At 32.6% G+C, this 27,671-nt stretch overlaps 1 protein-coding gene across 1 annotated transcript in view; it reads left to right on the top strand.

The window, feature by feature from the left end:
- Nucleotides 1–27,671, top strand: part of GRIK2 (glutamate ionotropic receptor kainate type subunit 2) — a 633,334-nt gene that overhangs the window by 224,916 nt on the left and 380,747 nt on the right. Inside the window, exons 2-3 of the mRNA XM_055329533.1 lie at nucleotides 11,798–11,965; nucleotides 15,936–16,193. Of these exons, the coding sequence (XP_055185508.1) occupies nucleotides 11,798–11,965; nucleotides 15,936–16,193 (426 nt within the window). The remainder of the gene's footprint in view (nucleotides 1–11,797; nucleotides 11,966–15,935; nucleotides 16,194–27,671) is intronic.

Consider the following 27,671-nt stretch of genomic DNA (forward strand, 5'->3'; position numbering starts at 1 on the left):
GAATAAATAAATAAAATCTTTTTTAAAAAAGTACATTATACACATAAACTTTTTTAACAGTAAGCCTAAGATGAATTGACATGATGATATTGTATTCTTAAAAAAAAAAATCTATATTATATTTAAACAATTAGTTTAGGAAATTGACGGCCTGACTGAATTTTGCTTTGCTTGGACTCACTTGTAATATGGTTTAAAAATGGACCCCATGATGAGCTGTGGATACATTGGAGTATTTTCAGAGAAAAAAATAACTGGAAAAATGGAAGATCATATGATAAGCAAATGATTTGAAAGTTTTAACCTGGAAAAAAGAAAATACCGTTGGAAGATGGTATGTGTTTTCAAACTCTGAATGATGACCATATGAAAGTTGGGCTTAAATTTATTCTAATCAGAGTAAATGGTTAGAAGATTTTGGGAAGCAGATGATGAAAAAATATGTAGAACCTGGTGCTAGAGCTCTAAGAGACAGCTGGTTCTAGAGCTATCCCAGGAAGTAAGAGAAAACTTCAAATGGCAGCAAATTTGCCATTCCTGGAGACCCATATGTGGTAGTAGAAGCGATCTAAGTATCCAGAGGATAGGTAGACCAGATGATTTATTTATTGGTTATGTCATTCTTAGACTCTTCTATTGCATTTTCAATAATAGTACAATTTTAGTACATAGTATTTGGATAAATGCTTGCAGATTAATTTAATGGTCTTTTTGATCAATCTGCTAAAAACATGCAGTAATAACAAAATGGTAAGTATAGGAGTTTTATTTCTTTCTCTTCTTTTTCTTCCCCTCTTTCATTAGCCAAACACTCATCATGAATCTCCTAAGAACAAGGGTATTTTCTTACACAATAATGATAGCATTATTTTGCCTACAGAGAAAAAGAAACAATTCCCTAATGCCAGTTAATATCCAGGGCATTTAAAAAATAGCCTTTCATATTTACAGAGAAGCATGATGATTTTATTCTTTGGATAAGGATTTGTATAAAATTAAAATGAGAACATGTTTTGCATTTATTTAAATAGAAAATAAGATTATTATAACAATTGATGGGAAAAAAACTAGCATATCTTCTGAAAGAATAATATGTTATTCATTGAACTGATTTCTTTATTAAATTAAGCATATGTAAAACACTGATTTTTACTTACTTTAAGATAGGACCTATTTGAAAACTCTCAGAAGTTAGATGTGATGGTGGTTGGCACATCCATCACAGGTTTATGAGTCATACAATCCTCAGGAATAGTTAAAATAGATCTAAAAGAGAAAAGATTTGGAGAGGCTTCAGCAGTTAGCTAATATAAATCTTTTATTTTGGGTCTTGCTTAATATTTTTTTCTGAAGGAGAAGTTTCAGTGTTTGGGAGTTTTGTATAAACGAGGGATTACTTGCCATTTGTTCTTTCATATCTAGAAAACAAGGTACAACAAATAAATCTGTGAAAAAGAAGGTTATTCTCCTCTATTTCTTTTCGTCTTTCTTTATCAAGCCTATTTAGAGTGATGAGAACTATTAACTTTTAGAATAAGCTTGGAGAAAGAACTGCAGGCATTTTATTGTTTAATATAGAGATTACGTGAGATGTGGTGGCTCTTACTGAATTAAAACACACACAAAAAAACAAAACAACTAAACCAAACAAAAATAAAGCTGTGAGAATGATTATTGCTGCTTCTTTTTTTAATTTCAAAAAGCCAAAGGTAAGCATAAACAACAGTGAAATGTTGCCTGTATCCTAAAGAAAATAGGGAATTTGATGATAATAAGAAAGCAGGCTTTAGATTCTTGAAAATGTGAAATTGAATGACTCTTGGTACCAGGAAAGTCCATAATTGTAAGTTACTAAGATGCTGTTTTAGGATCACATAGTTCTTCTGTGTTCTTTATTACTCTGGGTTGTATTTTACCCACCAAACATGGCTCTGAACTCCTTAGGGTAGCAATTCTGTCTTCATATACCACATACTTATGAAATGCTACATACAATTTGACACTTCATAATAAAATTAATAAGTCTAGAAGCAAATACTTTTTATAGGATGTATGTAATGCAAAATGACAATTATTTTTCTCAAGCTATGTAAAGAGGAAAAGCCCTGTTCAAAATCAAAATCATGTAAACAGTTATCCTTCTGTAGGTTTATGAACAGGTGGACAAAATGCTTTGCCTTTCAATTTATTTATTTATCTATCTATCTATTTATTTATTTATTTATTTATGATTTTATTTATTTATTCATGAGAGACACAGCGAGAGACAGAGGCAGGGACACAGGCAGATGGAGAAGCAGGCTCCATGCAGGGAGCCCGACGTGGGACCCAATCCCAGGACCTCCAGGATCACGCCCTGGACTGAAGGCAGCTCTAAACCGCTGAGCCACCTGGGCTGCCCATCAATTTTTATTAACAATTTTTAAAAAGCAGAGATAATTTTACATAAGAAGTAGCTGATTTCTTCCTTAGAGAATCAAATTTATAGGCCCTTATTTTCTACTTCACAATAAAATAGATAAAATATGTATTCATTCTTTCAGTATCCTGTCCGTCTTCACATGAGCAGCTCATAGATAATTGCCTCTTGCTTGAATGAGTAAGGTGTCTTTACTAACCCCAGGTTTATCTACCCTTTCCTTTGGATTTGATCTTCTCTTCCTCCTGAGCACTACCTGGCTCCATCAGGAATACCTTCTTTTCTGCCTTTTATGTTTCTCTTTCTGTCGTTCTCTCCCTATCATCTAAACATGCTGTCTTTCTCATCGTAAAAGAAACAAATGCAGAAATACCCTGAGATTTCATAGTATCTTCTTGCTATTCTTTTGTTTTCTGCTACCCCTTAATAATAGTCTTGCTTCATGTTAAAACATATTTTATTCAGTTTTACAGATTCGTTGTTAACAACTTAAAACATACAAAAAGAGGTGACTGGGTGGCTCAGTCGGTTGGAATCCGACTCTTGACGTTGGCTGGGGTCATGATCTCAGGCTTGTGAGATCGAGCACTGTGTTGGGCTCTGGGCTGGGTGTGGAGACTGCTTAGGATTCTCCCTCTCCCTCTCCCTCTCCCTCTGCCCCTTCCCACTCTCTTTCTTAAAAATAAGTAAGCAAGGAAATTAATTAATTAATTAAAATCTACAAACAAGTGACAAGAAAAAAATAGAATTAATCATATTTAATAAATCATACTTGATATTTTGCTATGTATAAGTACATATTGTAAAACTACTTGTAAAGCATTTTTGTCATCAAATAACTTCTATAAAATCATTTAAAAATGGCTAGATGGGATGCCTGGGTGGCTCAGTGGTTGAGCATCTGCCTTTAGCTCAGGTCATGGTCTAGGGATTGAGTCCCCCATCAGGCTCCTGGTGGGGAGCCTGCTTCTCCCTCTCTCTGTGTCTCTGCCTCTCTCTCTCTCTATGTCTCTCATGAATAAATAAATAAAATCTTTTAAAAAATGACTATTACATATTATTTTATTAGTTAAATGTACCATAATTTACGTGAATAATTAGAGCATTTCTAATCATATTGTTGTTATGAACGAAGTGGACATCCTTGCTGCTACATCACCCACATTTTTCTTCAGGTTACATCCTACAAGTAGATTTAGCAGAATTAAATATGTGATATTTTTAAAGCTTGAGAGATTTAAAGAAAGATTGTCAAGGAAGTTTATCAATTTATTTTTCTTTTCAACTGTGCTTTTTCTCACATACCTTAAGATATTTAATCTCTAAAAATTATTTTAGTCTATTTTTGAACATTTTAATATGTTCATTGGTTATTTGCACATATTATAAATGATTCATATTCTTTGCCAATTTTTCTGTAGCAGTGATCATATTTCTTATAGTTAATATTATTCATATAGCAAAGATACTAACCTTTTTGTTTTTTTAATGTTATGTTGAGATTTAGTTTATGTACTTTCATATATTTTCTTATTTTTCTTTAATCATATTTATGTGTTTGATTATGGATTTTTTTAAATATTTACATTACATTCACCAGTATTGCCTTTATTTTTACAGCTTGTGCTATCAAACTTAGAAAAGCCTTAGTGCTTTTATGCAATTGTTTTTTAAAGTAAAATTTTATTAAAGAATTACAAATTTTATATACCAAAGTGCATAAATCTTAAAGTAAGGCTTTAATAATACATATATAAACACCTCAGTTAAAAAACAGAATATCACCAGCACCTCAGAACAACATCATGCACCCTCCCTACTCACATCAGTATTTAAAGTCTTTAAAAAATGCATTCATACAGCAGTATTCTTTTGTGTCTGACTTATTTCACTCAATATTTTATGAGATTCATCTTATATTGTTGCATGTGGTTATTGAATACATGCTTTTTGATGAACATGCATGCACCTTTTGTTGGGGATATATCTTGGAGTAAAATTTTGATCACAGGGCTTGTGTATTTTCAATATTAAAAGACTCTGATGCACAATTTTCAAAGTAGGTAGTACCAGCTTCTAGAGAGACCAGCAATGTATGGGAGGTTTACTTGTTCCACATTTCCAACAGCACTTGATACCACTTGTCTTTTTCATTGTAATTCTTTGAGAGTATGTAAAATTGTTTTGAACTGTAATTTTAATTTTTGTTGTCCAGATTACTATGAAATTGAACTCTTTCTCATGTTTATTATCCCTAAACCACAGCAGGGATTTGGTTGTTTTTTAGGAGTTTTAGGAGTGTAATTGTTCAAGTTTTCTCCCCATATTTCTTTTGATTTGACTGCCATTTTCTTTTTCGAATATTTTAAGGAGATGAATTCTGTCTTACACACACGTACACATACACAGACACCCTCTGAGTTTTTTCTTGAACTGGGGAATTCTTAATTTTAATTCTTGAACTGGGGAAGTCTTTTTTTTTTTTTTTTTTTTTTTTTTTTATGATAGTCACACAGGGAGAGAGAGAGGCAGAGACACAGGCAGAGGGAGAAGCAGGCTCAAGGCACCAGGAGCCCAACGTGGGATTTGATCCCAGGTCTCCAGGATCGTGCCCTGGGCCAAAGGCAGGCACCAAACCGCTGTGCCACCCAGGGATCCCAGAACTGGGGAATTCTTAATTTAATGTGTAAAATATGACATATTTTTACCTTATGGTTAGTTGTCTTTTTTTTTAAAAGAAATATTTTCTTAGCCTGTTTTTCTTTTAACATTGTTATTATTATTATAAGCCACATGACTGAAATGACTTTTTAAGGTGTGATTATCAGATTGATCCAGGCACGTTTATTAAAAATACAATTATTTTTCCTTGGCACTATAGCATTATCACTTACATGTCAATGACTATATAGGTGAAAGTCTGTTATATGGATTATATGTACTGTTCTATTTATCTACTGATATATATATATATATATATATATATGTATATATATACATATATATATATATATATATATATATATATACATATAATTTATTTTATTTTTTAGAGAGAAAGAGCATGAGCAGGGATGGAAGGGACACAAGGTATGGGAGAGAGAGAATCTTAACCAGGTTCCATGCTCAGTTTGGAAACTTCCATAGGGCTTGATCACACCACCATGAGCCAAAATGAAGAGTAGGATGCTTAACCAACTGAACTACCCAGGCGCCCTCTATTAGTCTTCTTTTATACTAATACCTAATTTGAGTAATTTATAACTGAATTAATTATTACAATTCTTGATATGGTAGTGTAAGTCCTCCAGCTTTTGCTTCTTTTAAGATTACTTTACTATTTTAGGCCTTTTGCATTTCTGTATTTTAGTCTGCTGTGGTTTTCATTGGGATTATCCTAAACTATAGATCAATTTGCGGTTGTGTTGTGACCACTAAAATGATTAGTTCTTTATATCATAAGAGTTTGTTTATTGGCTTCTTCTTTTGTTCCTTTGCTTGTTTGTTTTGTTTCTTAAATTCCACATATAAAGGATATCATATGGTATTTGTCTTTGATTTATTTCTCTTGGCATAATATTTATTCTCTAGCTCTATCCATATCATTGTAAATGGCAAGATTTCATCATCTTTCATGGCTAATATTAGCCATAAATGTAACCATTGTATACATATACCACATCTTCTTTATCTGTTCATCAGACAGTGGACATTTGGACTGTTTCCATTATTTGACTATTATAGAAAAGGCTGCCATAAACATGTGGGTGCATGTATCCCTTTTTTTTAAGACTTTATTTATTTATACATGAGAGACACAGAGAGAGAGGCAGAGACACAGGCAGAAGGTGAAGCAGGCTCTATGCAGGGAGCCCAAGGTTGGACTTGATCCCAGGTCTTCAGGATCACACCACTGAGCCACCCAGGGCTGCCCACATGTATCCCTTTGGATTAATATTTTTGTATTTTGGGTAAATATTTAATAGTGCAATTACTGGATCTTATGGTAGTTCATTTTTTAATTTTTAGAGGAACCTCTCTACCCACTTGGTTTTGATGTATTATTATCTTTATATATTACTAGATTCAATTTGCGGTATTTTATTTAGGATTTTTGCATCTATATGTTCATGAAGAGTTGGTGTGTAACTTCTTTTTATAATTTCTGTCTTATTCTTCTTGATTAGACTTAAGATTTTATAGATCTTAACAGTATTTCAAATGACCAAAGTTTGGCTTTGTATGTGTGGTTTTTCTATTGTATTTTATTTTCTATTTTATTTATTTCTGTCTGATCTTTATTATTTTTTTCTTATATTTCCTTTGGATTTGACTTGTTCTTTTTTTCCCCCTAGATATCTGAGATGGAGTTGATTTTTAATCAATTGATTTTTTATCTTTTATTTTAATTTTCAGTCTCAAATTTTCTTTTAAGCTTGGACAGAGTTGTATTCTATAAGTTTAAAATGCCAAATTTTCAGTTTTATTTTGTTCGCCAATTTTGTAATTTCTATTTTGATTTTATTGATACATGGATTACTTAGGCATATATTCTTTAATTTCTAAATTCTATAAACTTCTATATTCTTTAATTTCTTTTTGTTATTTATTTCTAGTTTAGTATCACTGTGGTGAGGGAACACATTTTGAATTATTTCTCTCTTTTTTATGTGAGATTTAGTATATGGCCTTGTGTATGATCAATTTTGGTAAATATACATTTTGAAAGAAAAAATATTTTGTTATCTTGAGGTACTGTGTTCATCTTTGTTAATTTGGTCAAATATATTTAGATCATCTAAATTTTATTTTATTTTATTTATTTATTTATTTTTTTTACTTTATTTATGACAGGCACACAGTGAGAGAGAGAGAGGCAGAGACACAGGCAGAGGGAGAAGCAGGCTCCATGCACCGGGAGCCCAATGTGGGATTCGATCCCGGGTCTCCAGGATCGCACCCCGGGCCAAAGGCAGGCGCCAAACCGCTGCGCCACCCAAGGATCCCAGATCATCTAAATTTTAACTCACTTTTTTGTCTGCTTGTTCTATGAGCTAGAGTGGTGTCTTAATGTTTCCCACTATGATCTGTATCTCATTCTAGTTATGTCAATATCATAGAAGTTTTCTTTTTAAAAAAAATAGTATACGTAGAGTCTGAATTTTATCATTCTTGTGTATTGACTTTTTTTATCATTATAACATACACTGTTCTCTTCAAGTCTACTTTATTTTTTTATTTTTTTTATTTTTTATTTATTTATGATAGTCACACAGAATGAGAGAGAGAGGGAGAGACACAGGCAGAGGGAGAAGCAGGCTCCATGCACCGGGAGCCTGACGTGGGATTCGATCCCGGGTCTCCAGGATCGTGCCCTGGGCCAAAGGCAGGCGCCAAACCGCTGCACCACCCAGGGATCCCTTCAAATCTACTTTAACATTAGAATTGCTTCACCAACTTTTATTTGGATAACTTTGCCCATCTTTTCTTTTATTTTTCACTATTTCTCTTGCAGGTAGCTTATAGTTTTGTGCCTTTTTATCCTGTTGGGAATCTTAAACTTTAAAATGTGAATCCATTTCATTTGCCTTTAATGTAATTACTAATTCGTGTGTTTTAGGTCTACCACTTAACCATCTTACTAGTTCTTTTACTGTTTCTTTTTCTCTCTCCTTTTCTATTTATTTTACTTAAGTTTCTTATTATTTTTGGACAAATAAAATAATTTTATTATGTCATTTTTCCTTCATTAAATTTTTAATTATATGCTATTTCATTATTTTAGTCTTTATCTTAGAAATTCAAATGTGCATTGTTGAATTATTAGTCTAAAATAATTCTTTGCTTTCCAATGTTGCTAGAACATTAACATTCTTTAATTTTCTTTATGCTTTTCTCAACTTTTGTGTTATTACCATGCACTTTGATTTAAATACATTACAAAATTCATAAGAAGTTATTGTTCTTGCTTGTTTAGTTAAAATTCATTGGTAATCACCCACATACTTACCCTTTCTTTATACTTCATATATTTAAACAGTATAGTAGTTCCCTCTGAGATCATTTTTTTTCTGCCTAATGAACTTATTTGTTTAGTATTTGTTTTAATGGAGGTTTCTTCATGATAAATTCTTTCAATTTTGTTATTTTCATTGTTATTAAATACATTGGCAAGGGATATTTGTGTCTCTTTATTATGTATATAATGAAATAAAAATGAATCTCTATGTTTTAATAAGTAATTTTTATTTCTAATTGCATTTATTAAAATTTCCAGAATAGTGGTAAAAGAAGATATTGTAGATATTCTTATCTTTTTCCTGACATTACTGGGACTTCTATTTTACTCTTAAATATGACATTTACTTTTAATATGTGATTTTTATCTTATAAAGTTTCATTGTGACCCCATTATTTGCTTTCTAAAAATATTTTCATAAACTAGAGTAATTAGATTAGTAGTGATATCTATCAGGCATCTTCATACCATCTAATATGGTGATTGTACTTTTATCTTCTTTAATCAATTAGTATATTAGATGTTACTAAATTTCCCAAAATTTTAAATACAATTACAAAAGCTCTCTTTTTCTCCCCCAGTTAAGTTTAAGGTACCCATCTGATAATTTTTGGAAAATTAATTCTTCCGTCCCCCCCACCCCCCGCCCCAGCCAGAAGGTAATTCTTTACTGAATTCTTTTATCCCTTTGTCCATACTTGCCCTCCACAAATCAGAGGTAGTGGTCTCTCTTTTCCTTCCTTCCCCCTTTTTTTTTTTTTTTGAGTTAACATGACTAGAAGATGTTACAGAAAATATGTGCCTGAAAAGCTTCCATTGTCTGGATATTATTATTATATATAAAATCTTAAATTCTGGCTTTGGATCAATAAAAATCAATTATTTATTTTATTTAATTAAGATAAAAATGGGTTATTTTGAAGGAATTCCTTAAATATTCAAACCAGTAATAAATACGTAAACTTGAATTTGAATTATTTTGAAGAGAGATAAAGAATAGGAACATTTTAACCCACTGTCATTAAATATTGATCATTTTTGTATCATTCTTTTGTATTTATGCCACATAGAAACTATAATTTGAACTAAGGAAAGTAGAAGATGTAGTTTTTCATTTTATTTTACTATGAAGAAACAACTTCAGGTTTGCATTCTATAATTGACCCTTTATTCCTAATTAACTGTAAGAAGTACTTTACAACTGCTCGATTATTTTTCTGTCCTTTATGTAGCATCTTACATTTCTAATTACGTATTATTATTAAAGTCATTATGTCTCAGCTTTAGGAAGTTTTGTGTATTTTTACCTGAATGAAATTTTGAAGAAAAGTACTAGTTTGTAGTATAATAGCAAGGGCTTTGACGTTTTGCATGAACAGATTGTAATGTTGGCTCTATCATATGACGGCTATATGACCTTTGGCCAAAAGAGTTCTTTTCTATAAAATATCCTATTTGGGATTACTTTGAAGATTCATTGTAATCTTAGACACTTACGGAGTGCTTACTCTATGGCAACCATTGATCTAAGTGCTTTGTTATGAGATAACATTTAATTTTTATAACAACTCTATGTAGTTGCCTTCGTTATCATCCTTTTTTTAGTGATGAAGAAATTTAGACTGAGGATTTAAGCAACTGACCAAATTTATATGGATGGCAAGTGGCAGAAACAGAATGTAAACCAAATTTGGCTTCAGAGTCTAGGCTCATACCACTATTCTCCTCCACGTATACAAGACATCTAATTTTGTTCTTGACACACATTAGGCATGTAAATACTTATTGTCCTTCTGCTTAGCATAAGTCTGTAAAGATTTTAAATATATTCAAAGTACTATTTCACAATAAGTTGATTGCGAATAACAATACCATTAGTTTAGTTGAAAGAATAGGAGAAATATTTCAAACTAATATGGTGTCAAATAACAAGTTTTCTTGGGGATCTGGGTGGCTTAGTTGGTTAAGTGTCTGCCTTAGGTTCAGGTCATGATCCTGGGGTCCTGAGATCAAGCCCTACATCAGGTTCTCTGCTCCATAGGGAACCTGCTTCTCCTCCTTCTGCTTGCCACTCCCCCTGCTTGTGTTCTCTCTCTCTCTCTCTCTCTGTCAAATAAATAAATAAAATCTTTAAAGAAATTTTTAAAAGTACAACAAATTTTCTAATTCTTCCTGAATATAAATTTGTGTACTATGGTATTTTCTTGAGACCTAATTCCTCATATTTAGGGGAATTATTATCATACCTTGATTTCTTACTAATTTAGAATAGTTTATTGATTGTATAGTCACCTGACATTTATGTGTTGAAAGACTTTGATGAGGTATGAATTGCAAACTGTGGAAATGGCTTATTCAATGCCTTACTAATTTGTGAATGACTGTACTGAGAGTACAGGCATGAAATTTGAAAGGGAAAAAGATAAATGCTCTCTATTGTTAAAGCAGTACTAGTTTTCCAAAGATAGAGGTTGGACAGTGTCAAATATCAGATGCTCCCCCTTTCATTCCATTTACCAAAGTAACAATAAAGAAGAGATTCTGTTGGAGGCAAAGGTCCCAGTGGTCATTCAACATTGAATAGAAATATTAAGAAGAAGCAAGGCTGTGACAAGAATGAGGAAACTGGACTTAAGACATAACTGGTTAAAAGTGACAAATGGAAAGGACATGTTTTTGAATTGTACTCTACATTTTATTGCCTAAATTATATGCTTTGTTATTCACTGATCAAAGGATTTGCACTGTTTGTGAGAGTTATCTTTCACAAATGTCCAAGGAGCATCTAAAAAAAGAGTAGAACTAATAGAAAAATGCTACTTTGTTCTCTTTTCTTGCAAGCTCACTTGCTAGAATTTGCAAGTGAAAATTTGTATTTTGGGCTCTTAACACAACAAGCACCATAGAAATTATGCTAAAGATTTCTGATTTCTTAATTAAAGCAGATAAATGTAATTTTCCTGATGCTTAACTTTATAGCATAATATCAGTATAAAAGATTGGTTATTCTGGAACTGTGTGCAAAATTTTGAGAGATAATGCTTGGTACTTAAGGCAAGGTTAGGCTCTAAAAGAAGGAATCACTAAAAAAAAAACAAAATCATATTTTAATCATGTTAAATCATGATAGCTATAGCAAATAAATTTTAACAGTATGACTTATCTAAAAGGCACTTCCTGAATATTCAAGCTCATAGAAGAAGCAAGCACAAAATCCATGTACTTAAGTAAATCACACACACACACACACACACATGTGCACATACAAACATAAATGCATGCATACATTAAGGTTGAGAAAACTTTATACATTTTCTCTATCTTGTAAGAAATATATGATTATTCTTTCTCTTTGCCAGGTGGCATTTTTGAATATGTGGAATCTGGCCCAATGGGAGCTGAAGAACTTGCATTCAGATTTGCTGTGAACACAATCAACAGAAATAGAACGTTGTTGCCCAATACCACTCTAACTTATGACACCCAGAAGATAAACCTCTATGATAGTTTTGAAGCATCCAAGAAAGGTAATTGACAAATATTTAACATTATATTTTCTGAATTCAAATTTCCAGGTATTCTTGAGAGATTTCTAAATTCCAAATGTAATTAATAAGTCATTAGGAATATTTTCATGCAAATGTTTCTTTTAAAAATGCATTTAAATTTTATCAGGGAAGGTAAGGTGATATGATTAATATTATAAAAAATGCTTATAACATGAAATGCAGTTAGGTCCGTGATTGTTTTGAAATTGTTTTTTTTCTCAATAATCCTATTTTCTTATCAAAATATTCATATTTTTAAGACCCCACTAAATAAAATTATACATCAGTGGATTTTAGAAATTTTTGGAATCCATTCTTACATTTTTACTTCTACTATCTGTCACTTCCAGTACATATTACTATTGTCTCAATTTACTGACTACCTGGAAAGTCCTGTAGTTCCTAGTGACTTCCTAATGTCAGCTCAATCTTAAAATGTCATTGTAAAATTTTCAACAACCTTTCATTTATGTGTACTCCATGCCCATTTTTTTAAGATTTTATTTATTTATTCATGAGAGACACAGAGAGAGAGAGAGGCAGAGAGAGAAGCAGGCTCCATGCAGGGAGTCTGATGTGGGACTCGATCCCAGAACTCCAGGATCATGCCCTGAGCTGAAGTCAGGCGCTAAACCACTGAGCCACCTAGGGATCCCCTCTACGCCCATTTTTAAACAAGTTAATACTTCTTCTTGTAACTGAAAATCAATGGCTAATGATGTGAAAATAGAATTATAGGGAGAGTATAATTAGAATACTCTATAAATTTTGTTCTTTTATTATGTTGTGAAACTGTGTTCTTAAGGATACGAATAGAAAAATAACTTTGTGGAATGTGACTTTAATATTTATAAAGTAAGGAAAGTAATAGAGAACTATTACCAAGGCAGGGATATTTTTAACCGAACAACAAATGTGTTTTGAGGGCTGTTTCCATACTCTTAATTGTCTTAAGTGGGTGATCCTTTCTTTTGTCTAGTTAGCATTCATGTAACAGGAATTAAATTTCATAATATAGCTTTTTCTCAAAGAAGTGGGCTTACAAAGCATTTGTTCTAAATTCATATTTTTAAAACAACATTTACTTTTCTGTAATGCTAATATTGTTTTATTAGCTACCTTACCTTAATAGAAATGTACATAATTATTTATCATTCTAACTTGGTCAAGATTTCTTCTAATTTCATTAATATTAATGGCAACTGATAAGGTACAATATTCTGTAAGATGAAAGTATCCTTTTTATCCTCGAGATAACTAGTGTTTATCAAAGCCCATATCTGTCTGCCCTTTGAAGTCATAACTTTATGAATACAAATAAGTTTCCACTTTTCAGAACCATGTCAGGGTGATGAAAGGTGTTAAAGGCTGGAAAAAAAAGGGTAAAGGTTATTCTGAAATACTACATTTGTCATCATAATTGCAAAATAAGTCATTAACTGCAAGACAACTGCATTTGATTAGTGACATAGTTCATGATTGTTTCCATTAGGAAGAAGAAACTATGTCTGAAATGAAATAATTTAGACCAAAGAATATGGAATATGAGTGAAGTATAAAAAATATTAATAGATTTCTTAATGGTGAATTCAAAGGAGCAATGTTAAAAAACAGACTAGCATGTTCTGACAACAGACAGGTTACTGGCATCCCTGTGTGGCTCAGCGGTTTAGTGCCTGCCTTTGGCCCAGGGTGTGATCCTGGAGTCCTAGGATCAAGCCCCACATCAGGCTCCCTGCATGGAGCCTGCTTCTCCCTCGGCCTGTGTCTCTGCCTCTCTCTCTCTGTCTCTCATGAATGAATAAATAAAATATTTAAACAAACAAACAAGCAAAAAAAACAGGTTACTATCTTGGGAATTATGAGGTGTTAAACTCATTTGGTTTCCAAAATATTAAAAGGGGTTTACAGATTTTGTCACCCATTAAAATCTATTGAAAATCAAATTCATTAATTGACTTTTGCCTGAAGCTAGGAAGAGCTCAAATAAACATAATAAGTAACTTTCTTTATGAGATATTGAAAGCATGAAAGTCTTCATTTGGGTCTTACCTCATGAAGTTCTTGCTTACTGAGCTATTATTACTGGTAAGAGGGCATAGGAGTATGCAAAAGAATAATATAAGACAGAAATCTGATGTAATTTTTGAACCTGGGGTGGCTCAGTATATATATATATATATATATATATATATATATATATATATATGATTAATTATAAAATAATTTAAATAATTGATTGGACATTTAAAAAAGCTTTTCAAAATATTTTCCAAGGCAATAAAACAACAAGAAATCAGATACTTAAATTTTAACATTTTTTTCTGATATATGGTTCTTGTATTTTTATTTTATTTTATTTTTTTTTTTAGGAGTAGATTTGACAGCTTTATTTTTTTTAATTTTTATTTATTTATGATAGTCACACACAGAGAGAGAGAGAGAGAGAGGCAGAGACACAGGCAGAGGGAGAAGCAGACTCCATGCACCGGGAGCCCAATCGTAAACAAGTACGTTTTTTCCAACTATAATTTATTTACTTACTAAATATCTCTATGTTTAAGAATCCTTCCATCACATTATGTTTTATGCAGCAAAATTTCTGAAGGAAAATATCAGAAAATTTCACACAGTTGAATTATAAACTATTTTGGAGAAGTTCAGTCTGAGCACCTAACTGATGCCTAAATCTCAATAATAACTCTACTTAGTCCTGTTTAAGAATTTGCAGTGATGAGTAAACAATTGTTTCTTGGAACAGACATCCATTTTTGGACATTTTGTATTTCCTTTTTTTTTTATTTAAATTGTATCAAAATTTATGAGAAACTTCTAACCACTTTACCTAGTTCTTCCTTTTCTAGCCAAATGAAACAAACTGAAGCCTCTTTCATAAGCCAGATCTTCAGATATTTAAAGATGATTTTCATGTTTCCAATAATTATTTACTTTCTGAGCCCAAACTCCCTACTTACTTCAGAAGACCTATAGAATGTGAAGTCCTATCATAGTTTATCTATTCTCATCTGAATAGCTTCTGGTTTAGTTATGCCTTTCTTAATTACCGTAATTATTACTGATGTGAATAAAATTTCTTATGAGTCAACATAAACTTCATTTTTTTTAAATTTTTATTTATTTATGATAGTCACAGAGAGAGAGAGAGGCAGAGACACAGGCAGAGGGAGAAGCAGGCTCCATGCACCGGGAGCCCGACGTTGGATTCGATCCCGGGTCTCCAGGATCGCGCCCTGGGCCAAAGGCAGGCGCCAAACCGCTGCGCCACCCAGGGATCCCTCAACACAAACTTCAAAAAAAATTAGAACAATATAAAAACCTACATGTACAAAAGCCAAGTAAATAAAGATATTTAAATAGTAATGATTTTATTCTTTCTACTCAATGAGATTAATTCATATGAAATCACCCTTAATGAGCCATATTAGGTTTTGAATGTGTATTTGTATGCATAGTTTGACCTATATTGTCAGATATGTATAAATATTTAGCTATGTGTGGCCCTCGCTTCTTAGGTGGAGAAGAGAAATCAAATGGCATCTGATTATGAATAATTTAAAATTGTAGAGGGTAGTCAGTGAATTTGGGAAGGAACCCTATTCCTCCAACTCCTAATGTAATCTAATTTTGTAAGTCGAACACTCCTCTTCCTTCTTAAATTCTAGAATGTTCTTCCTCTTTCCTTCTCTTGATATTATTTGTAGAATTATTTGAACATTGAGCTGCAGATGTCTGGAAGCATTTCCCTCCCTAACAAACTGAAAATGTTTGGAGTTAGAGAAAATATGAAAATTACCTAAAAGTAGATGTTGTTTATAAGGAAAACAAAATCTTTCTTCAGTATAAACCTTCAGGCTTACAATAATAATGTGGTAATGTTGGCAAGCTTGCATCTCTCTTCATTATTGACAGACTTCTATCTCCTCTTCAGCCTGTGATCAGCTGTCTCTTGGGGTAGCTGCCATCTTTGGGCCTTCACACAGTTCTTCAGCAAATGCTGTGCAATCCATCTGCAACGCTCTGGGGGTTCCCCACATACAGACCCGCTGGAAGCACCAGGTGTCAGACAACAAAGATTCCTTCTACGTCAGTCTTTACCCAGACTTCTCTTCACTCAGCCGTGCCATTTTGGATTTGGTGCAGTTCTTCAAGTGGAAAACTGTCACAGTTGTGTATGATGACAGCACAGGTAAGAAAAATTGGTAGCCTTCAGGGCTATGCTTTAAATACACGTAATGTTTTGAAACTTATTCAAGATTTCTGTGAAGGATCAGTTAGCATGAACTATCATATTTGATGAAGTATGCAGATAGTGTGAAATACAATATTGAAATATTGATTCAAAGAATTCTTCTACTAGGTTTAGGATAGTTTCCTAGAGTAAAGTTTTATGACTGTTAGTGAAATTTATCAAGAAATTCATGATTTTGCCTTAATATTTTCTCTAGCTATTTATGTGCAAAAAATGTATATGAAAAATATTAACTTTTATATCTGTATACCTTATTAAGGCTTAAAAAACATTTTTTTTTCAACTTTGAAACAGTTAATACCCATTGAAATACTCAGTTTTTGGAACAATTTATGTGTAGATAGACACAGTTTAGGGACTTGGAAAATCGAATTTTCTACATGGTGTTTATTGCAGTGTCTTTGATGAATATTTTAATGAATACTGGCTAGAGGTTGTGCTTTCTTGTTTCAGTGTAATTATTTTTATATATGAATGGTTGTTTTGAAGTAGCAATTAAAAACAAATCTCATAGATAAATATATGAAAATAAACATTAAAAATAAAATATTTACTTTCCTTGGCAGTTATATTGGTAGAAGTTTATACTATTTTGGCTATTACATAGTAATAGGAATTTTACATTAAGATGATTATCATTGGTTCAAATAGTCTTTAAAATAGAATGCAAAAATAATATTTTATTCTAAGACATTTCACTATACCTTCATATTTACACTGTAATTATTGAAATAATAGAAATGGAAAATTTTCAATTTTCATATTCAAAAATTGAAATTCATTTGAATTTTATTTCTCCCAGAGTAATCTAGTAGCACATTTTGTTCATGCATGCAGTATTTAGAACTATGCACAGGAATTAGTCTCTTTGCCCATAAAACTAACCAAATAGACAGATTTTTTCCCAGGAAGACTAGGGACTAAGGAGGTAAGGGCTGAGAAAACAATGAAAATAATTTGAAAAATACTTTCATCAGGTTAATAAAGGGTGAGTCTCAATACACATTAATAAAATAATTTAACTTTTCTGATTTTAAAAAGTAAAGTGTTCACAAATAATTTTAACTTAGAAATACATCAAAAAACTCTTCAAAAAATAACTTAGTAAGTACCTTTGATGTGTTTTTTAACTCAAATTAGACTTATTAAGTTTGTTGTATGATGCTCTACTCCCAAATCATTACTTTTCTGTCATTGATAAAGTTCTGTATGTCAAGTTATAAATGGTAGATTCTATGTGATTGCTTTTTCTGGGATTCATTTTTTTTTAAGATTTTTTTATTTATTTACTCATGAGAGACACAGAGAGAGAGGCAGAGACATAGGCAGAGAGAGAAGTAGGCTCTCTGTTGGAAGCCTGATGTGGGACTCGATCCCAGGACTCTGGGATCATGACCTGAGCCAAAGACAGACACCCAATCACTGAGCCATCCAGGTGTCCCTATCTGGGGTTTTATAATATGATGGTCTAGGGCATCCTCAGTTACAAATTGGTCCACAAATGTTTATGAATGATCATATCCAGAAACATAAATATATGCACATACATTGTGAATCCATGGGTTCTTTACTTCTCTATTCCCTCTGACTTAATTCAGGTGAATGCTGTCCAAATATCACATGTCTTAAAAAAAAACAAATATCACATGTCTTTATATATATGATGCATATACAAATGGTATATACACATACATACATACAAATGCATATAGGTGTATGGTATACATGTGATACTTGTATTTATTTCTTATTATCGTAAAACTCCTTATGGTAGGAAGGGTATTGGGGAATGTTCAAAATGTGTATTGATATAACACCTTTTCACTCTTCTGTTTGTGTGTGCACATATGTATTGTGACATTTTTATTTCATGTATGTAGTTCTTGAGTGATTGACTAAAAAGATAATGGGATTTATGGTCAAGATCAAATCACAATTTGGTAAAGTACAGCTTCATATGTAATTGATCTTTTGCTTTAAATAATATTCTAAACATTTATAACTTTGAAACAGATTTAAGTAGAGAAATAAATGTAATTAGTTAATTCAGTGAATGTACTTTTTTTAAAAGGTTTTATTTATTTATTCATGAGAGACAGAGAGAGAGAGAGAGAATGGCAGAGACACAGGCAGAGGGAGAAGCAGGCTTCATGCAGGGAACCCGACGTGGGACTTGATCCTGGGACTCCAGGATCACGCCCTAGGCCGAAGGCAGGCGCTAAACCGCTGAGCCACCCAGGGACCCCAGTGGATATACTTTTAATGGATATTTGACCTCAGATTAAATTTTTAAAAATAATTTGTTACTATTTAAAATAAGCTTTGCATACTCCTCACTTTGAAAATGACATAGATACTTAGAGATTCCTAAACCTGTTTTTTAAAATATTAATACTGAGTCACTACAGAATTATTTGTAGAGTAGGTGTACCTTAAAAGTACTCTGAGGAGAATAAAAGCTGATAATTGCTCTATTTCGTGTAGTATTTAAAGAATATGAGTAAGGTACCTACTACATGCCAGGGACCAAGGCAGATGTGTTTATACCAATAAAACAAGTCCTGGCCCTGGCTGAGCTTCTACTTCCTATTTTGGGATATGTGATTGTCCATGTTTTCACTATATTTATGAGTTAATTACATTTGCAACTGGCCACATGTAATTCTTTTAATTTAACACACTTTTGAGAATGTGGGCTATTCTTGACATTTTTATAAGATAGAACTGGCCCTAAGATTCCTTTTGAAATGCATTCATAAATATATGGAAGTAAGCTTTTTTTTTTTTTTTTGTCTTTTCAGGTAGGTTTAAAAGTCTCAAGGTGAAATTTTAATGATAGAATTCAAGAGAGGATTTGTAAACTTCCAAGTGACCAAGATACCTATTTGATCATGTGGGAGGAAATCTGATTATAGCAAGGACTGTGAACTGAAATGGGGGAAAATCCACTTCATACTTAGCAAGATAAACATCATTGACTCCATTATGGACTTATGTATCTGCTGTTTACTGCAGGACACACTGTGCCATTTTATTTACATTTCCTTTTTCCCTTTCCAGATTTATTTATTATGTATGCTATTCCTCCCATTTATATTCATTTCTATTTTGTTATGTTGTCCAGTTTGATACATGATAATTATACTTTCCTCCAGTCTTTGTTCCCACCCCCAAAACAGATGGGATGATAGATGAAATATAGTGCTGGAGTAGGAGAAATTCTTAGAATGATGTTAACAGGAGCTGTTTATTTTTTATGATAATTAGCATTTGTTGTTGTCGTGGATGAATGCTTTTAAACACCCTGAAAGTCTGTTATAGCTCTGAATGATGTCCAAAAATGATGGAGAAGAATTGGCTTCAGAAACAAAGCTGTGTTTCTGTCAGTCATTTTGGAACATATGATTCACTTTAAATATAAACTAAAAATAAGTTGGATAGCTGTCAGCTCGTAAGCAATTCCAGGATAAGTTCTGAATATTTGCTTTAAAATCCCTGTGTTTCATCTTTGTTTATAGACCAGCAGTCCATTAACAAAGAACTCTGGACTGGTAAACAGAAGCCTGGAATTCTATTCCCAATTTTGCTACCAAATGACTGGTACAACTTTGGAAATGAGAAGAATAGAATGAAAATAACTACAGAAAAGAGCTATAAGGCACTAGGCATTGTGATAGTTGCTATTATATAAACTGTTTCACTTAATCATCAAAACAATTTTGAGTCCCAAAGGAAATAAGTGACTGGCTCTTCTGCCCGCTAACAACCTAAGACAGAAACCTGAACATCTTCCTTCATTTCTTCCCTTCTTCAAGCCCCTAAATCAAGCTCTAACAATTGTCAATGCTACACCTGTATGGTCTCTCAAATCTACTTTTTCCATCCTCTCTAGCAGTTCTTAGGCCAAGATCACCATCATCTCTCACATGGATTACGCTAACAGCCTTCTAACTGGCCTCCCTACTTCAAGCCTGCATCTATTGATCCTGTCTCCATACTGCACTTAAAATAATGTAAAAAATACAACTGTGACCCATTCTCCTTATTAGTATCTTCTCATTGCTATAAGGAAAAAGTCAAAACTTTTTTAACAGCCTTATAAGACCTACATGATCTAGTTCCTGTAGCTCTCCAGTGACATTTGAGTCTGAATTCCTTGCTTACGTCTTTTCAGATGAGCCATTAAACTTCTTTCAAGTTGTCCAAAATCCTATTCAGAAACTTCTTTTTCTAGCCCCCAGTCCTCACTAACTGTGCACACACACGTGCACATGCATATTTTCACATGCATACCATCTGGCTTAGGTGTCACAAAGAAAGTCTACCCCAACCCTGAGTCCTAAGGCTGGAATAGGTTTCCTCCAACACATCCTAGCACCTGGTACTCCCTTTACCCTCACTTGAGAACATTCATCAAATTATGAATGACTTTTCTTAGATGTATTTTACACTAGATCAAATCAGAGCAAAAAAAAAAAAAAAGAAAAGAAAGAAAATCTGAGCACACATCTGAGCAGAATGAACCTTAAGGCTATTAATTATTCTGTCATCAGCACCTAGGTATTCCCTGGCTCATGAGTGTATCTTAATAAATATTTAGGGAATGAATGCTTAAAGAAGTATTATTACATTCATTGTTTAGAAAATGAAACTCAAGTGGATTAAGTTATCTAACCAAAGTTAGTTTAGGTTAAAATTTTAGTACTTGTATTGAATAAATAGATTCAACAATTTTCAGAAATTATATATAGGCATGATTTCTTCTATCATTTAAAAATTTTGTAAGAAAGCTAGCAAAGAATTGTGCTTATATCCTATTTCAAATGCAATTAAATATACATTCATTTATTTATTTGGACAGTCATTATCAAGCATCTTCTGTATGTCAGGTGGTATGTTAGGCATAAGGGTCAGTATTATAGATAAAACTTGGACTGTCTCCATGGACTCAGAGTAAAGTGAAAGGGAGAGAGGACATGTGATCAGGGCATTATTACAGTGTAACGAGTGCAGATAGAGGCAAGAGAACAATATTATGGTAGCTCAGAAGAGGAAGGAATTAGAGCTACCTAGTAAAGGGAGAGGAGAGTTTTGGACAAGGTGGTATTACCAGAAAGTTTTCATGAAGGACAAATAGAAATGGTTCAAATGGAGAAGAGGCCAAAGGGAGCAAAATGTATAAATATGACAGTGCTTGAGTGAGCTAGTTTTTTGGGGAAATGAAAGACTTCTTAATTATGACTGAGCCTCATAAACAAGGATGATGAGGAATAATGAGGATAATTTATAAAAGGCCAGCATGGGAGAAATCACAAAGAGCTTTTTACTGACCACTCTGTCTTTTCTTCCCCCTCTGCCCTGATATCTATATGGGTACAGCAATATCTGTCATGTTTGCATGATATGACCTTGCTTCGCAAACCATCATTGAGTGTATCTTAGAAATGGGCATATACCCATTCAGTTTCCTTCCTTTGAACTCCGAAAAGAACTTAGAGAGAGGGACATCTGGAAGCCTGAACAATCATGCTTACTATGGTCTTTGATGTAAAAACATTCTGCATTGAAATCTTGGTTCTGTTGTATACTTTTCAGCAAGTTACTTGCTTTTAAAAGTGAGTTGATGCATTTGTTAAATGAAGATAATACATACCTTAGAGGACTATTGTCATGCTTCATAGAACCCATATAGCAGTAGCTTAAAACTTACAATAATACAAATGCCATGGCTATGTGCTATTTATCCCTTATTATACTCTAGGAAAAAGGAATTATTAATCCAATTTTTTTTAGTATAAGAAAATTTAGATGCAGAGAGTTGAGATAATTTGCCCAAGGTTACATAGCAAGTAAATGGTAGATCCTGGGTTTTGATCCTAGGCAGTCAATTTCAGAACACACTCTGTTTAATTAAATACTGTGATATAGTGTTAGTTCTTTGATTTGATTCATTTTGTTGTCCTTAATTTAAGCAAAGGAATGACACAATCAGAACTACTTTTGGTAAAGATTCTCTGGCTATAGCATAAAGAACATATTGGGGCTATTGGGATATGGTGGGAAATAGGCAAGACCAGAAGCAAGAGAATTTCTAAATTAGTCAAGTTTTTAAAAAGATAACAGTCTCACCTAAGTCGTTTTTGATGGAATGCTATTGAGGTAGAGAATTCTAGGAAGATTTAGGAGATACAGATTGTAGGATTTAATAAGTAAATAAGAAGAGGGAGTGATGGAGACAGAGAAATAAGAATGACCTTTATGTTTCTGGTCTGGACTGTTAATAATTGCCACATTTACCTAACAGGGGAAAACAAGCAAAAGAGATTTCGGAGAGGGTAAATTTGGTTCTTAACACGTGAGCTTGATATGAAATATTCCCTTGAAATCATCCAGTGATGTATATCATACGTGAATCTTGAGAACCAGGAGTTTTCAGATGGGCATATCGGGGTCCCTTCGTGGCTCAGTTGGTTAAGTGTCCAACTCTTTACTTCAGGTCAGGTCATGATCTCGGGGTCATGAGATCAAGCCCTGCATCTGACTCCGTGCTCAGCAGGGAGTCTACTTGAGATTCTCTCTGTGTCTGCCTCTGTGCCCACCCCCCTTAAATAAATAAATAAATCTTTTAAAAATGAGCATATAATACTTCAATTGACATTTGTTCTGCCCTTCATTTGTAATTCTTTGTGGTATGAGGAAATAGAGAAAATGTGCTAAAAAACAAGGTCATTGTATAAGAAAATCCAATTATGTTAGTGAGTAGGCAGTCACGGAGATCAATATAAACATGAGAAAAATTTAAGGGAGAGAATATAAATTATTTTAACTAATGGAAGAAGTCAGTCATTTTTAAAGTCTAATATTTAACAGGCTGATCTTTGATTAATTTATATGATATGAATATAGAAAAAAAGGTCTTTATCCTAAAGAAAAGAAATGCTTTCTTCACTAACTTTAATAGCTTGGATGAAGTGTATGTATAGACTATGTTCTAGACACATCTATATGTGCTTTTGGAGTTAGTTTAATAAAGTGTAAAATCAATTAATAGTATTTTTTTAAATCTTGGACCTGTGTTTAAATTGGATAAAGTAAAATAAAATGATTCAAAAGAATAAGTTAATATGAAAATATATATTCCTGGAAGACACTAATTTTCAATACTATGACAATTTTTGTATTATAAAACTTATAACCAAATAATTTCAATTTTATTCCAGGAAGTGGGGTAATTTGGATCTAAGATGATTATATGTTGTACAATCTAAGTACAAACCTTCAAGTTCTTTCATTCCAAGTGCACATACAATTAGCAATTATGAGTTAAGCCTAATTATTTGGATATGGTTGATTACATAGTTTGGTGTATTAGTGTTTTCACAAAGTTGGTTTTCCTTGAACATAGTTTCTTTATTCCTATTTAAGCAAGCATAAAATTATTTGGAATATTAGTACTTGGGCTCTGATTAGATAACAGTGAGTATTTTTAAACATATTCAAAGAACTAATTTTTAAGTTTTAAAATATATGCCAACCCTACCTAAAACATTAAAATAAAATTTCTAAACCACCGTAATCAAACAATTCATATGCCTACATATGTGTAGATCTAACAAAATAGAAGGGACAGGCTTTATACCAGACCTCAGTGATCCGCAGTATATGCTTTTGTTGGAAGAGAAAAAAAAATAGTAATAATAAAGTGAGAATAATTCCCTGATGATAGCCAGACACTGCCACTTTTCATAAATTTAAATCTGGAATTCGATAAATCTGGCATTAGCCTCTTGGTGGTTACTCTTCCTCTAGCCTTTTCCTGTTGTTTGTCTTCTCTATGTAGCAAGGGAAAGGGGAGTGCTTCTTCTCTTATCTCTCAGATGCACTTGACAGTTCTGACTACTCCCTCTTCAGGGGATAAAATAATTCTAGTTTGGCTGGTGTGCTATCATTCTCTCATTGTTACCTCCTTCTTTTCAGCCATTTATTCCCATTTTTATATTTTTAAACTTCTTCTTTCACTGCTCCTTAAAAACTGATATTCAAGGTTTTTTCCATCTTGTTCTCTGCTTATTTACTTCATTCTCTCTCAAGCTTTTCCTCTAACCTATACCTTCCTCTGCCTCTATGCTATAGATAATTGATTTACACTTTCAGTTGTTTTTACCATGTTCCATACTCATAGATCCAGCCACCATTGATCATCTTTGTTTGGATGTCTCAGGGGCACATCTAACCCAACATGACAAAAACCAAACTCATTGTCTTTACTTCAAAACTTGTTTTTTTCTCCTGATTTTTCCCTATTTCTTGGTTTGCCAGCCACATCTGCAGTGATCATGCTAAATTTTTGTCTTCTTCTCATCCCTCATTTCCAGTTGGTCACTTAATACTTCTCATTGTTTATCTCACAATTCTCAAACTCAGCTTTATTCTCCATCCCCTCCACCTATCCTAGTTAGCACATTTATATACAGTCTAGACCATGGTCAACCTGGTACCATATTTAAGTTCATCTATCCGATTCAGAAAAAATGTTCTTTTTTGAAATGACAATCTGCTGATGTCATTCCCAGGCTTAACACTGTTTGGGGATTCCTCAGTTCTTGGAAGAATGAGTTCTAATTTCTCAGCATGACACATGCAGCCTCTGTCACTGTCATTCTCATGCCTCTTTAATTTTGCTTTTCTGGTATTTCTTCTCTCAATACTTAATGCCACAGCCTTCCTTGAGTAATTATTATTCCTCCTTACCAAACATGCTCTACTGTTTTAAGTCTTTTTGCTGTGCACAAACTCTTCTCTCTGCCTGATACGTCTTTTACATTTGGTGACCTGTTCACCTTCACAATGTACCTTAAAATATTCTTACAAAGTATAAATGTGAAGTAGCCTTCCCTGACTCCTACCCATGTGAGTTGATAATTCAATTATTTGTATGTTGCAAGACTTAGGTAGATAAAATAATTCATCATCAGTTCTGTAGTAAATCTTATTTTCAGTGTATTCATGTTACCTGTTTAGCAGGAGTGATGCTTTCCTGGGCATGAGAATGCTAAATATTTTATAATTAATTCACCTATTTATTTGTCTCTTTGTTTTATTTTAAGTTTATTCCTTTATTTAGTTTGCAAATAATAATCAAACGTTTACTATGTGTCACCATTTTTCTAGATTCTGGAGATACAAGAGTGAACAGGTAAAAATTCTTTGACCTGTGGAGTTCATATTCTAGTAAAGGGTGATAAACAATAACAAAATAAATTTGTATATTATATTTATCAAATGTGGTAAGTGTTATGGAGAGAGATAAAGCAAGGGGATGTACAGGGAGTACAAAGGAGTATTACAATATTAAGCTGGGACCTTACTTAGAAGGTGACATTTGAGCTAAGACTTTAATGAGCTGAGGAAATATGTCATGGGAATATCTGAAGGTAAGAGTGTTTCAGACAAAAAGCAAGGAGAAAAAAAGCATCAAGGGAGAAAGAGATAAAGAATTTCAAGGCAAAGGGAGATTTTCATTGTTTTGTTTTGTTTTAGTTTAGAGAAGGATTTTTGGGTAACTGAAGATTTTTGTGATATTTATTACTGGTTTTATATGTGTATATGTGTATATTTTTGTATATGTGCTTATGTTGTTTTGCATGTATATGTTCCATTATTGACTATTCTAGGATGCTCTAGAAACTAATGGCAAAATGACAACAATGTCATTTCTTTAAAAATAACTCACTGTAAAGACTTATCCACATAAGACTCATTTTTATATAAGTTATTTAATAATGATTATGGTCTAAAGTACTGACTCTTGAAAAAAGGCAGCATTCATTTTAAATTGCAGTGAGAGTTGAGATAAAGAAGAAAAGAAATAAGTTTAGCACATATCCATTTCTCAAGATGTTATAGATCAATTATTGGATACTTGATTAAAAATGAATTGAAAAAAAATTAATTGACCCTGTACCAAAAACACTTTTCAAAAATTTAGATTTTGAATGGTTTAACACAACTGCCTTTTAAAACAGTTTGATGTGTATCTTGTTTTAAATGCAAGGTATATAAAGCATATTTGGGGGAAAACTTACCAACCTTGCAAATGAATAATCAAAACATTCTCACCAATATTTGTTATTTCTTTTATTTTTGGTGATGGCCCGTCTAGATAGGTATAAGGTGATAAAATTGTGCTTTTGACTTGCATTTTCCTAATGATTAGTGACATTGAGCATTTTATCATCTGTTTATTGGCCATCGTATGTCTTCTTTGAAAAACTGTGTATTCAGATCTTCTTCCTATTTTTAAATTTTCTGTGTTTTTGCTATTATCATTACTTCTTAATATATAATAAAACTATTTCCTTTAAGAATAGATAAAAATTATGTTTGAAGATTACATTTAAAACATTAATTTAGGGGGTACAGTTGGTTGAGCTTCTGACTCTTGGTTTTAGCTCTTGTCGTGATCTCAGGTCATGAGATCAAGCCCTGCATAGGACTACACTCTCAGCACAGAGCTTCCTTGAGTTTTTCTCTCCCTCTCTCTCTGCCCCTCCCCACTGCCTTCTCTCTGTCTCTCAAAAATGAATAAATAAAATCTTAAAACAAAAAACAAAAAAACAAGAAACCCCCACATTAGTTCCTTGGCTGAGCTTCTAATGACATCTGATAGTATTTAAAAGAAAAAATTTGAATCATTGCTTTGGTTTCTCAATATGCCAGTAAGAGCTCTCTGACCTTCAGCCACACTTTAGGAAAGGGAATTATTGCTTGTCATTCCTCATTGTGTAATTAATGGGGGTAATTAACAAGTTAGTGTTAAGATTTCAAGGGCTGACTTAATTTTCTTTCTTTAATGCCAACCCAATTATTTCAATTGGATAAAAGGATAAAAAGTTCATTGTGAAAATGGAACAGGAAATTTTTTTGAGCGCTTAATTGACAAATCAGAATCATTACTCATGCAATTAATACTTTTTTGCAAAATTCTTTAAAGTTAAATTAAAAAGTAAAACTATTTATAAATTTGCTGAAACAGATATTATATCAATGCTAGATGATTCTAAATCTTATTAATTTACACTTGATAATTTTTACTATATTTATGGTATAATGTTCTTCCTCCATATTAAAACTAATTTAAGGCTGTTTAAAATACTCTACAGACAAGAATTTTCAACAGAAATTAAAACCACCCAGTGTGGAGATCTTCAGACAACTGAATAAATATTTTTGATAAGTGATTGTTAATTTTATCAATGTTAAATCACAAAGAAACCATTCTCTGTTTGTTTAAAATTTTTAACTTATTTTAATCTATAAAAGTATGCTTTTGTCTGTAATATTGACAAGTTTGACTTACTGTCAAGTATTTTTCAAAATTTCATAATTTGCATATTATTTAAGATTTGGTGAATC

Source organism: Nyctereutes procyonoides, unplaced genomic scaffold, assembly GCF_905146905.1.
Source record: "Nyctereutes procyonoides isolate TBG_1078 unplaced genomic scaffold, NYPRO_anot_genome, whole genome shotgun sequence".
Lineage (NCBI taxonomy): Eukaryota > Metazoa > Chordata > Mammalia > Carnivora > Canidae > Nyctereutes > Nyctereutes procyonoides.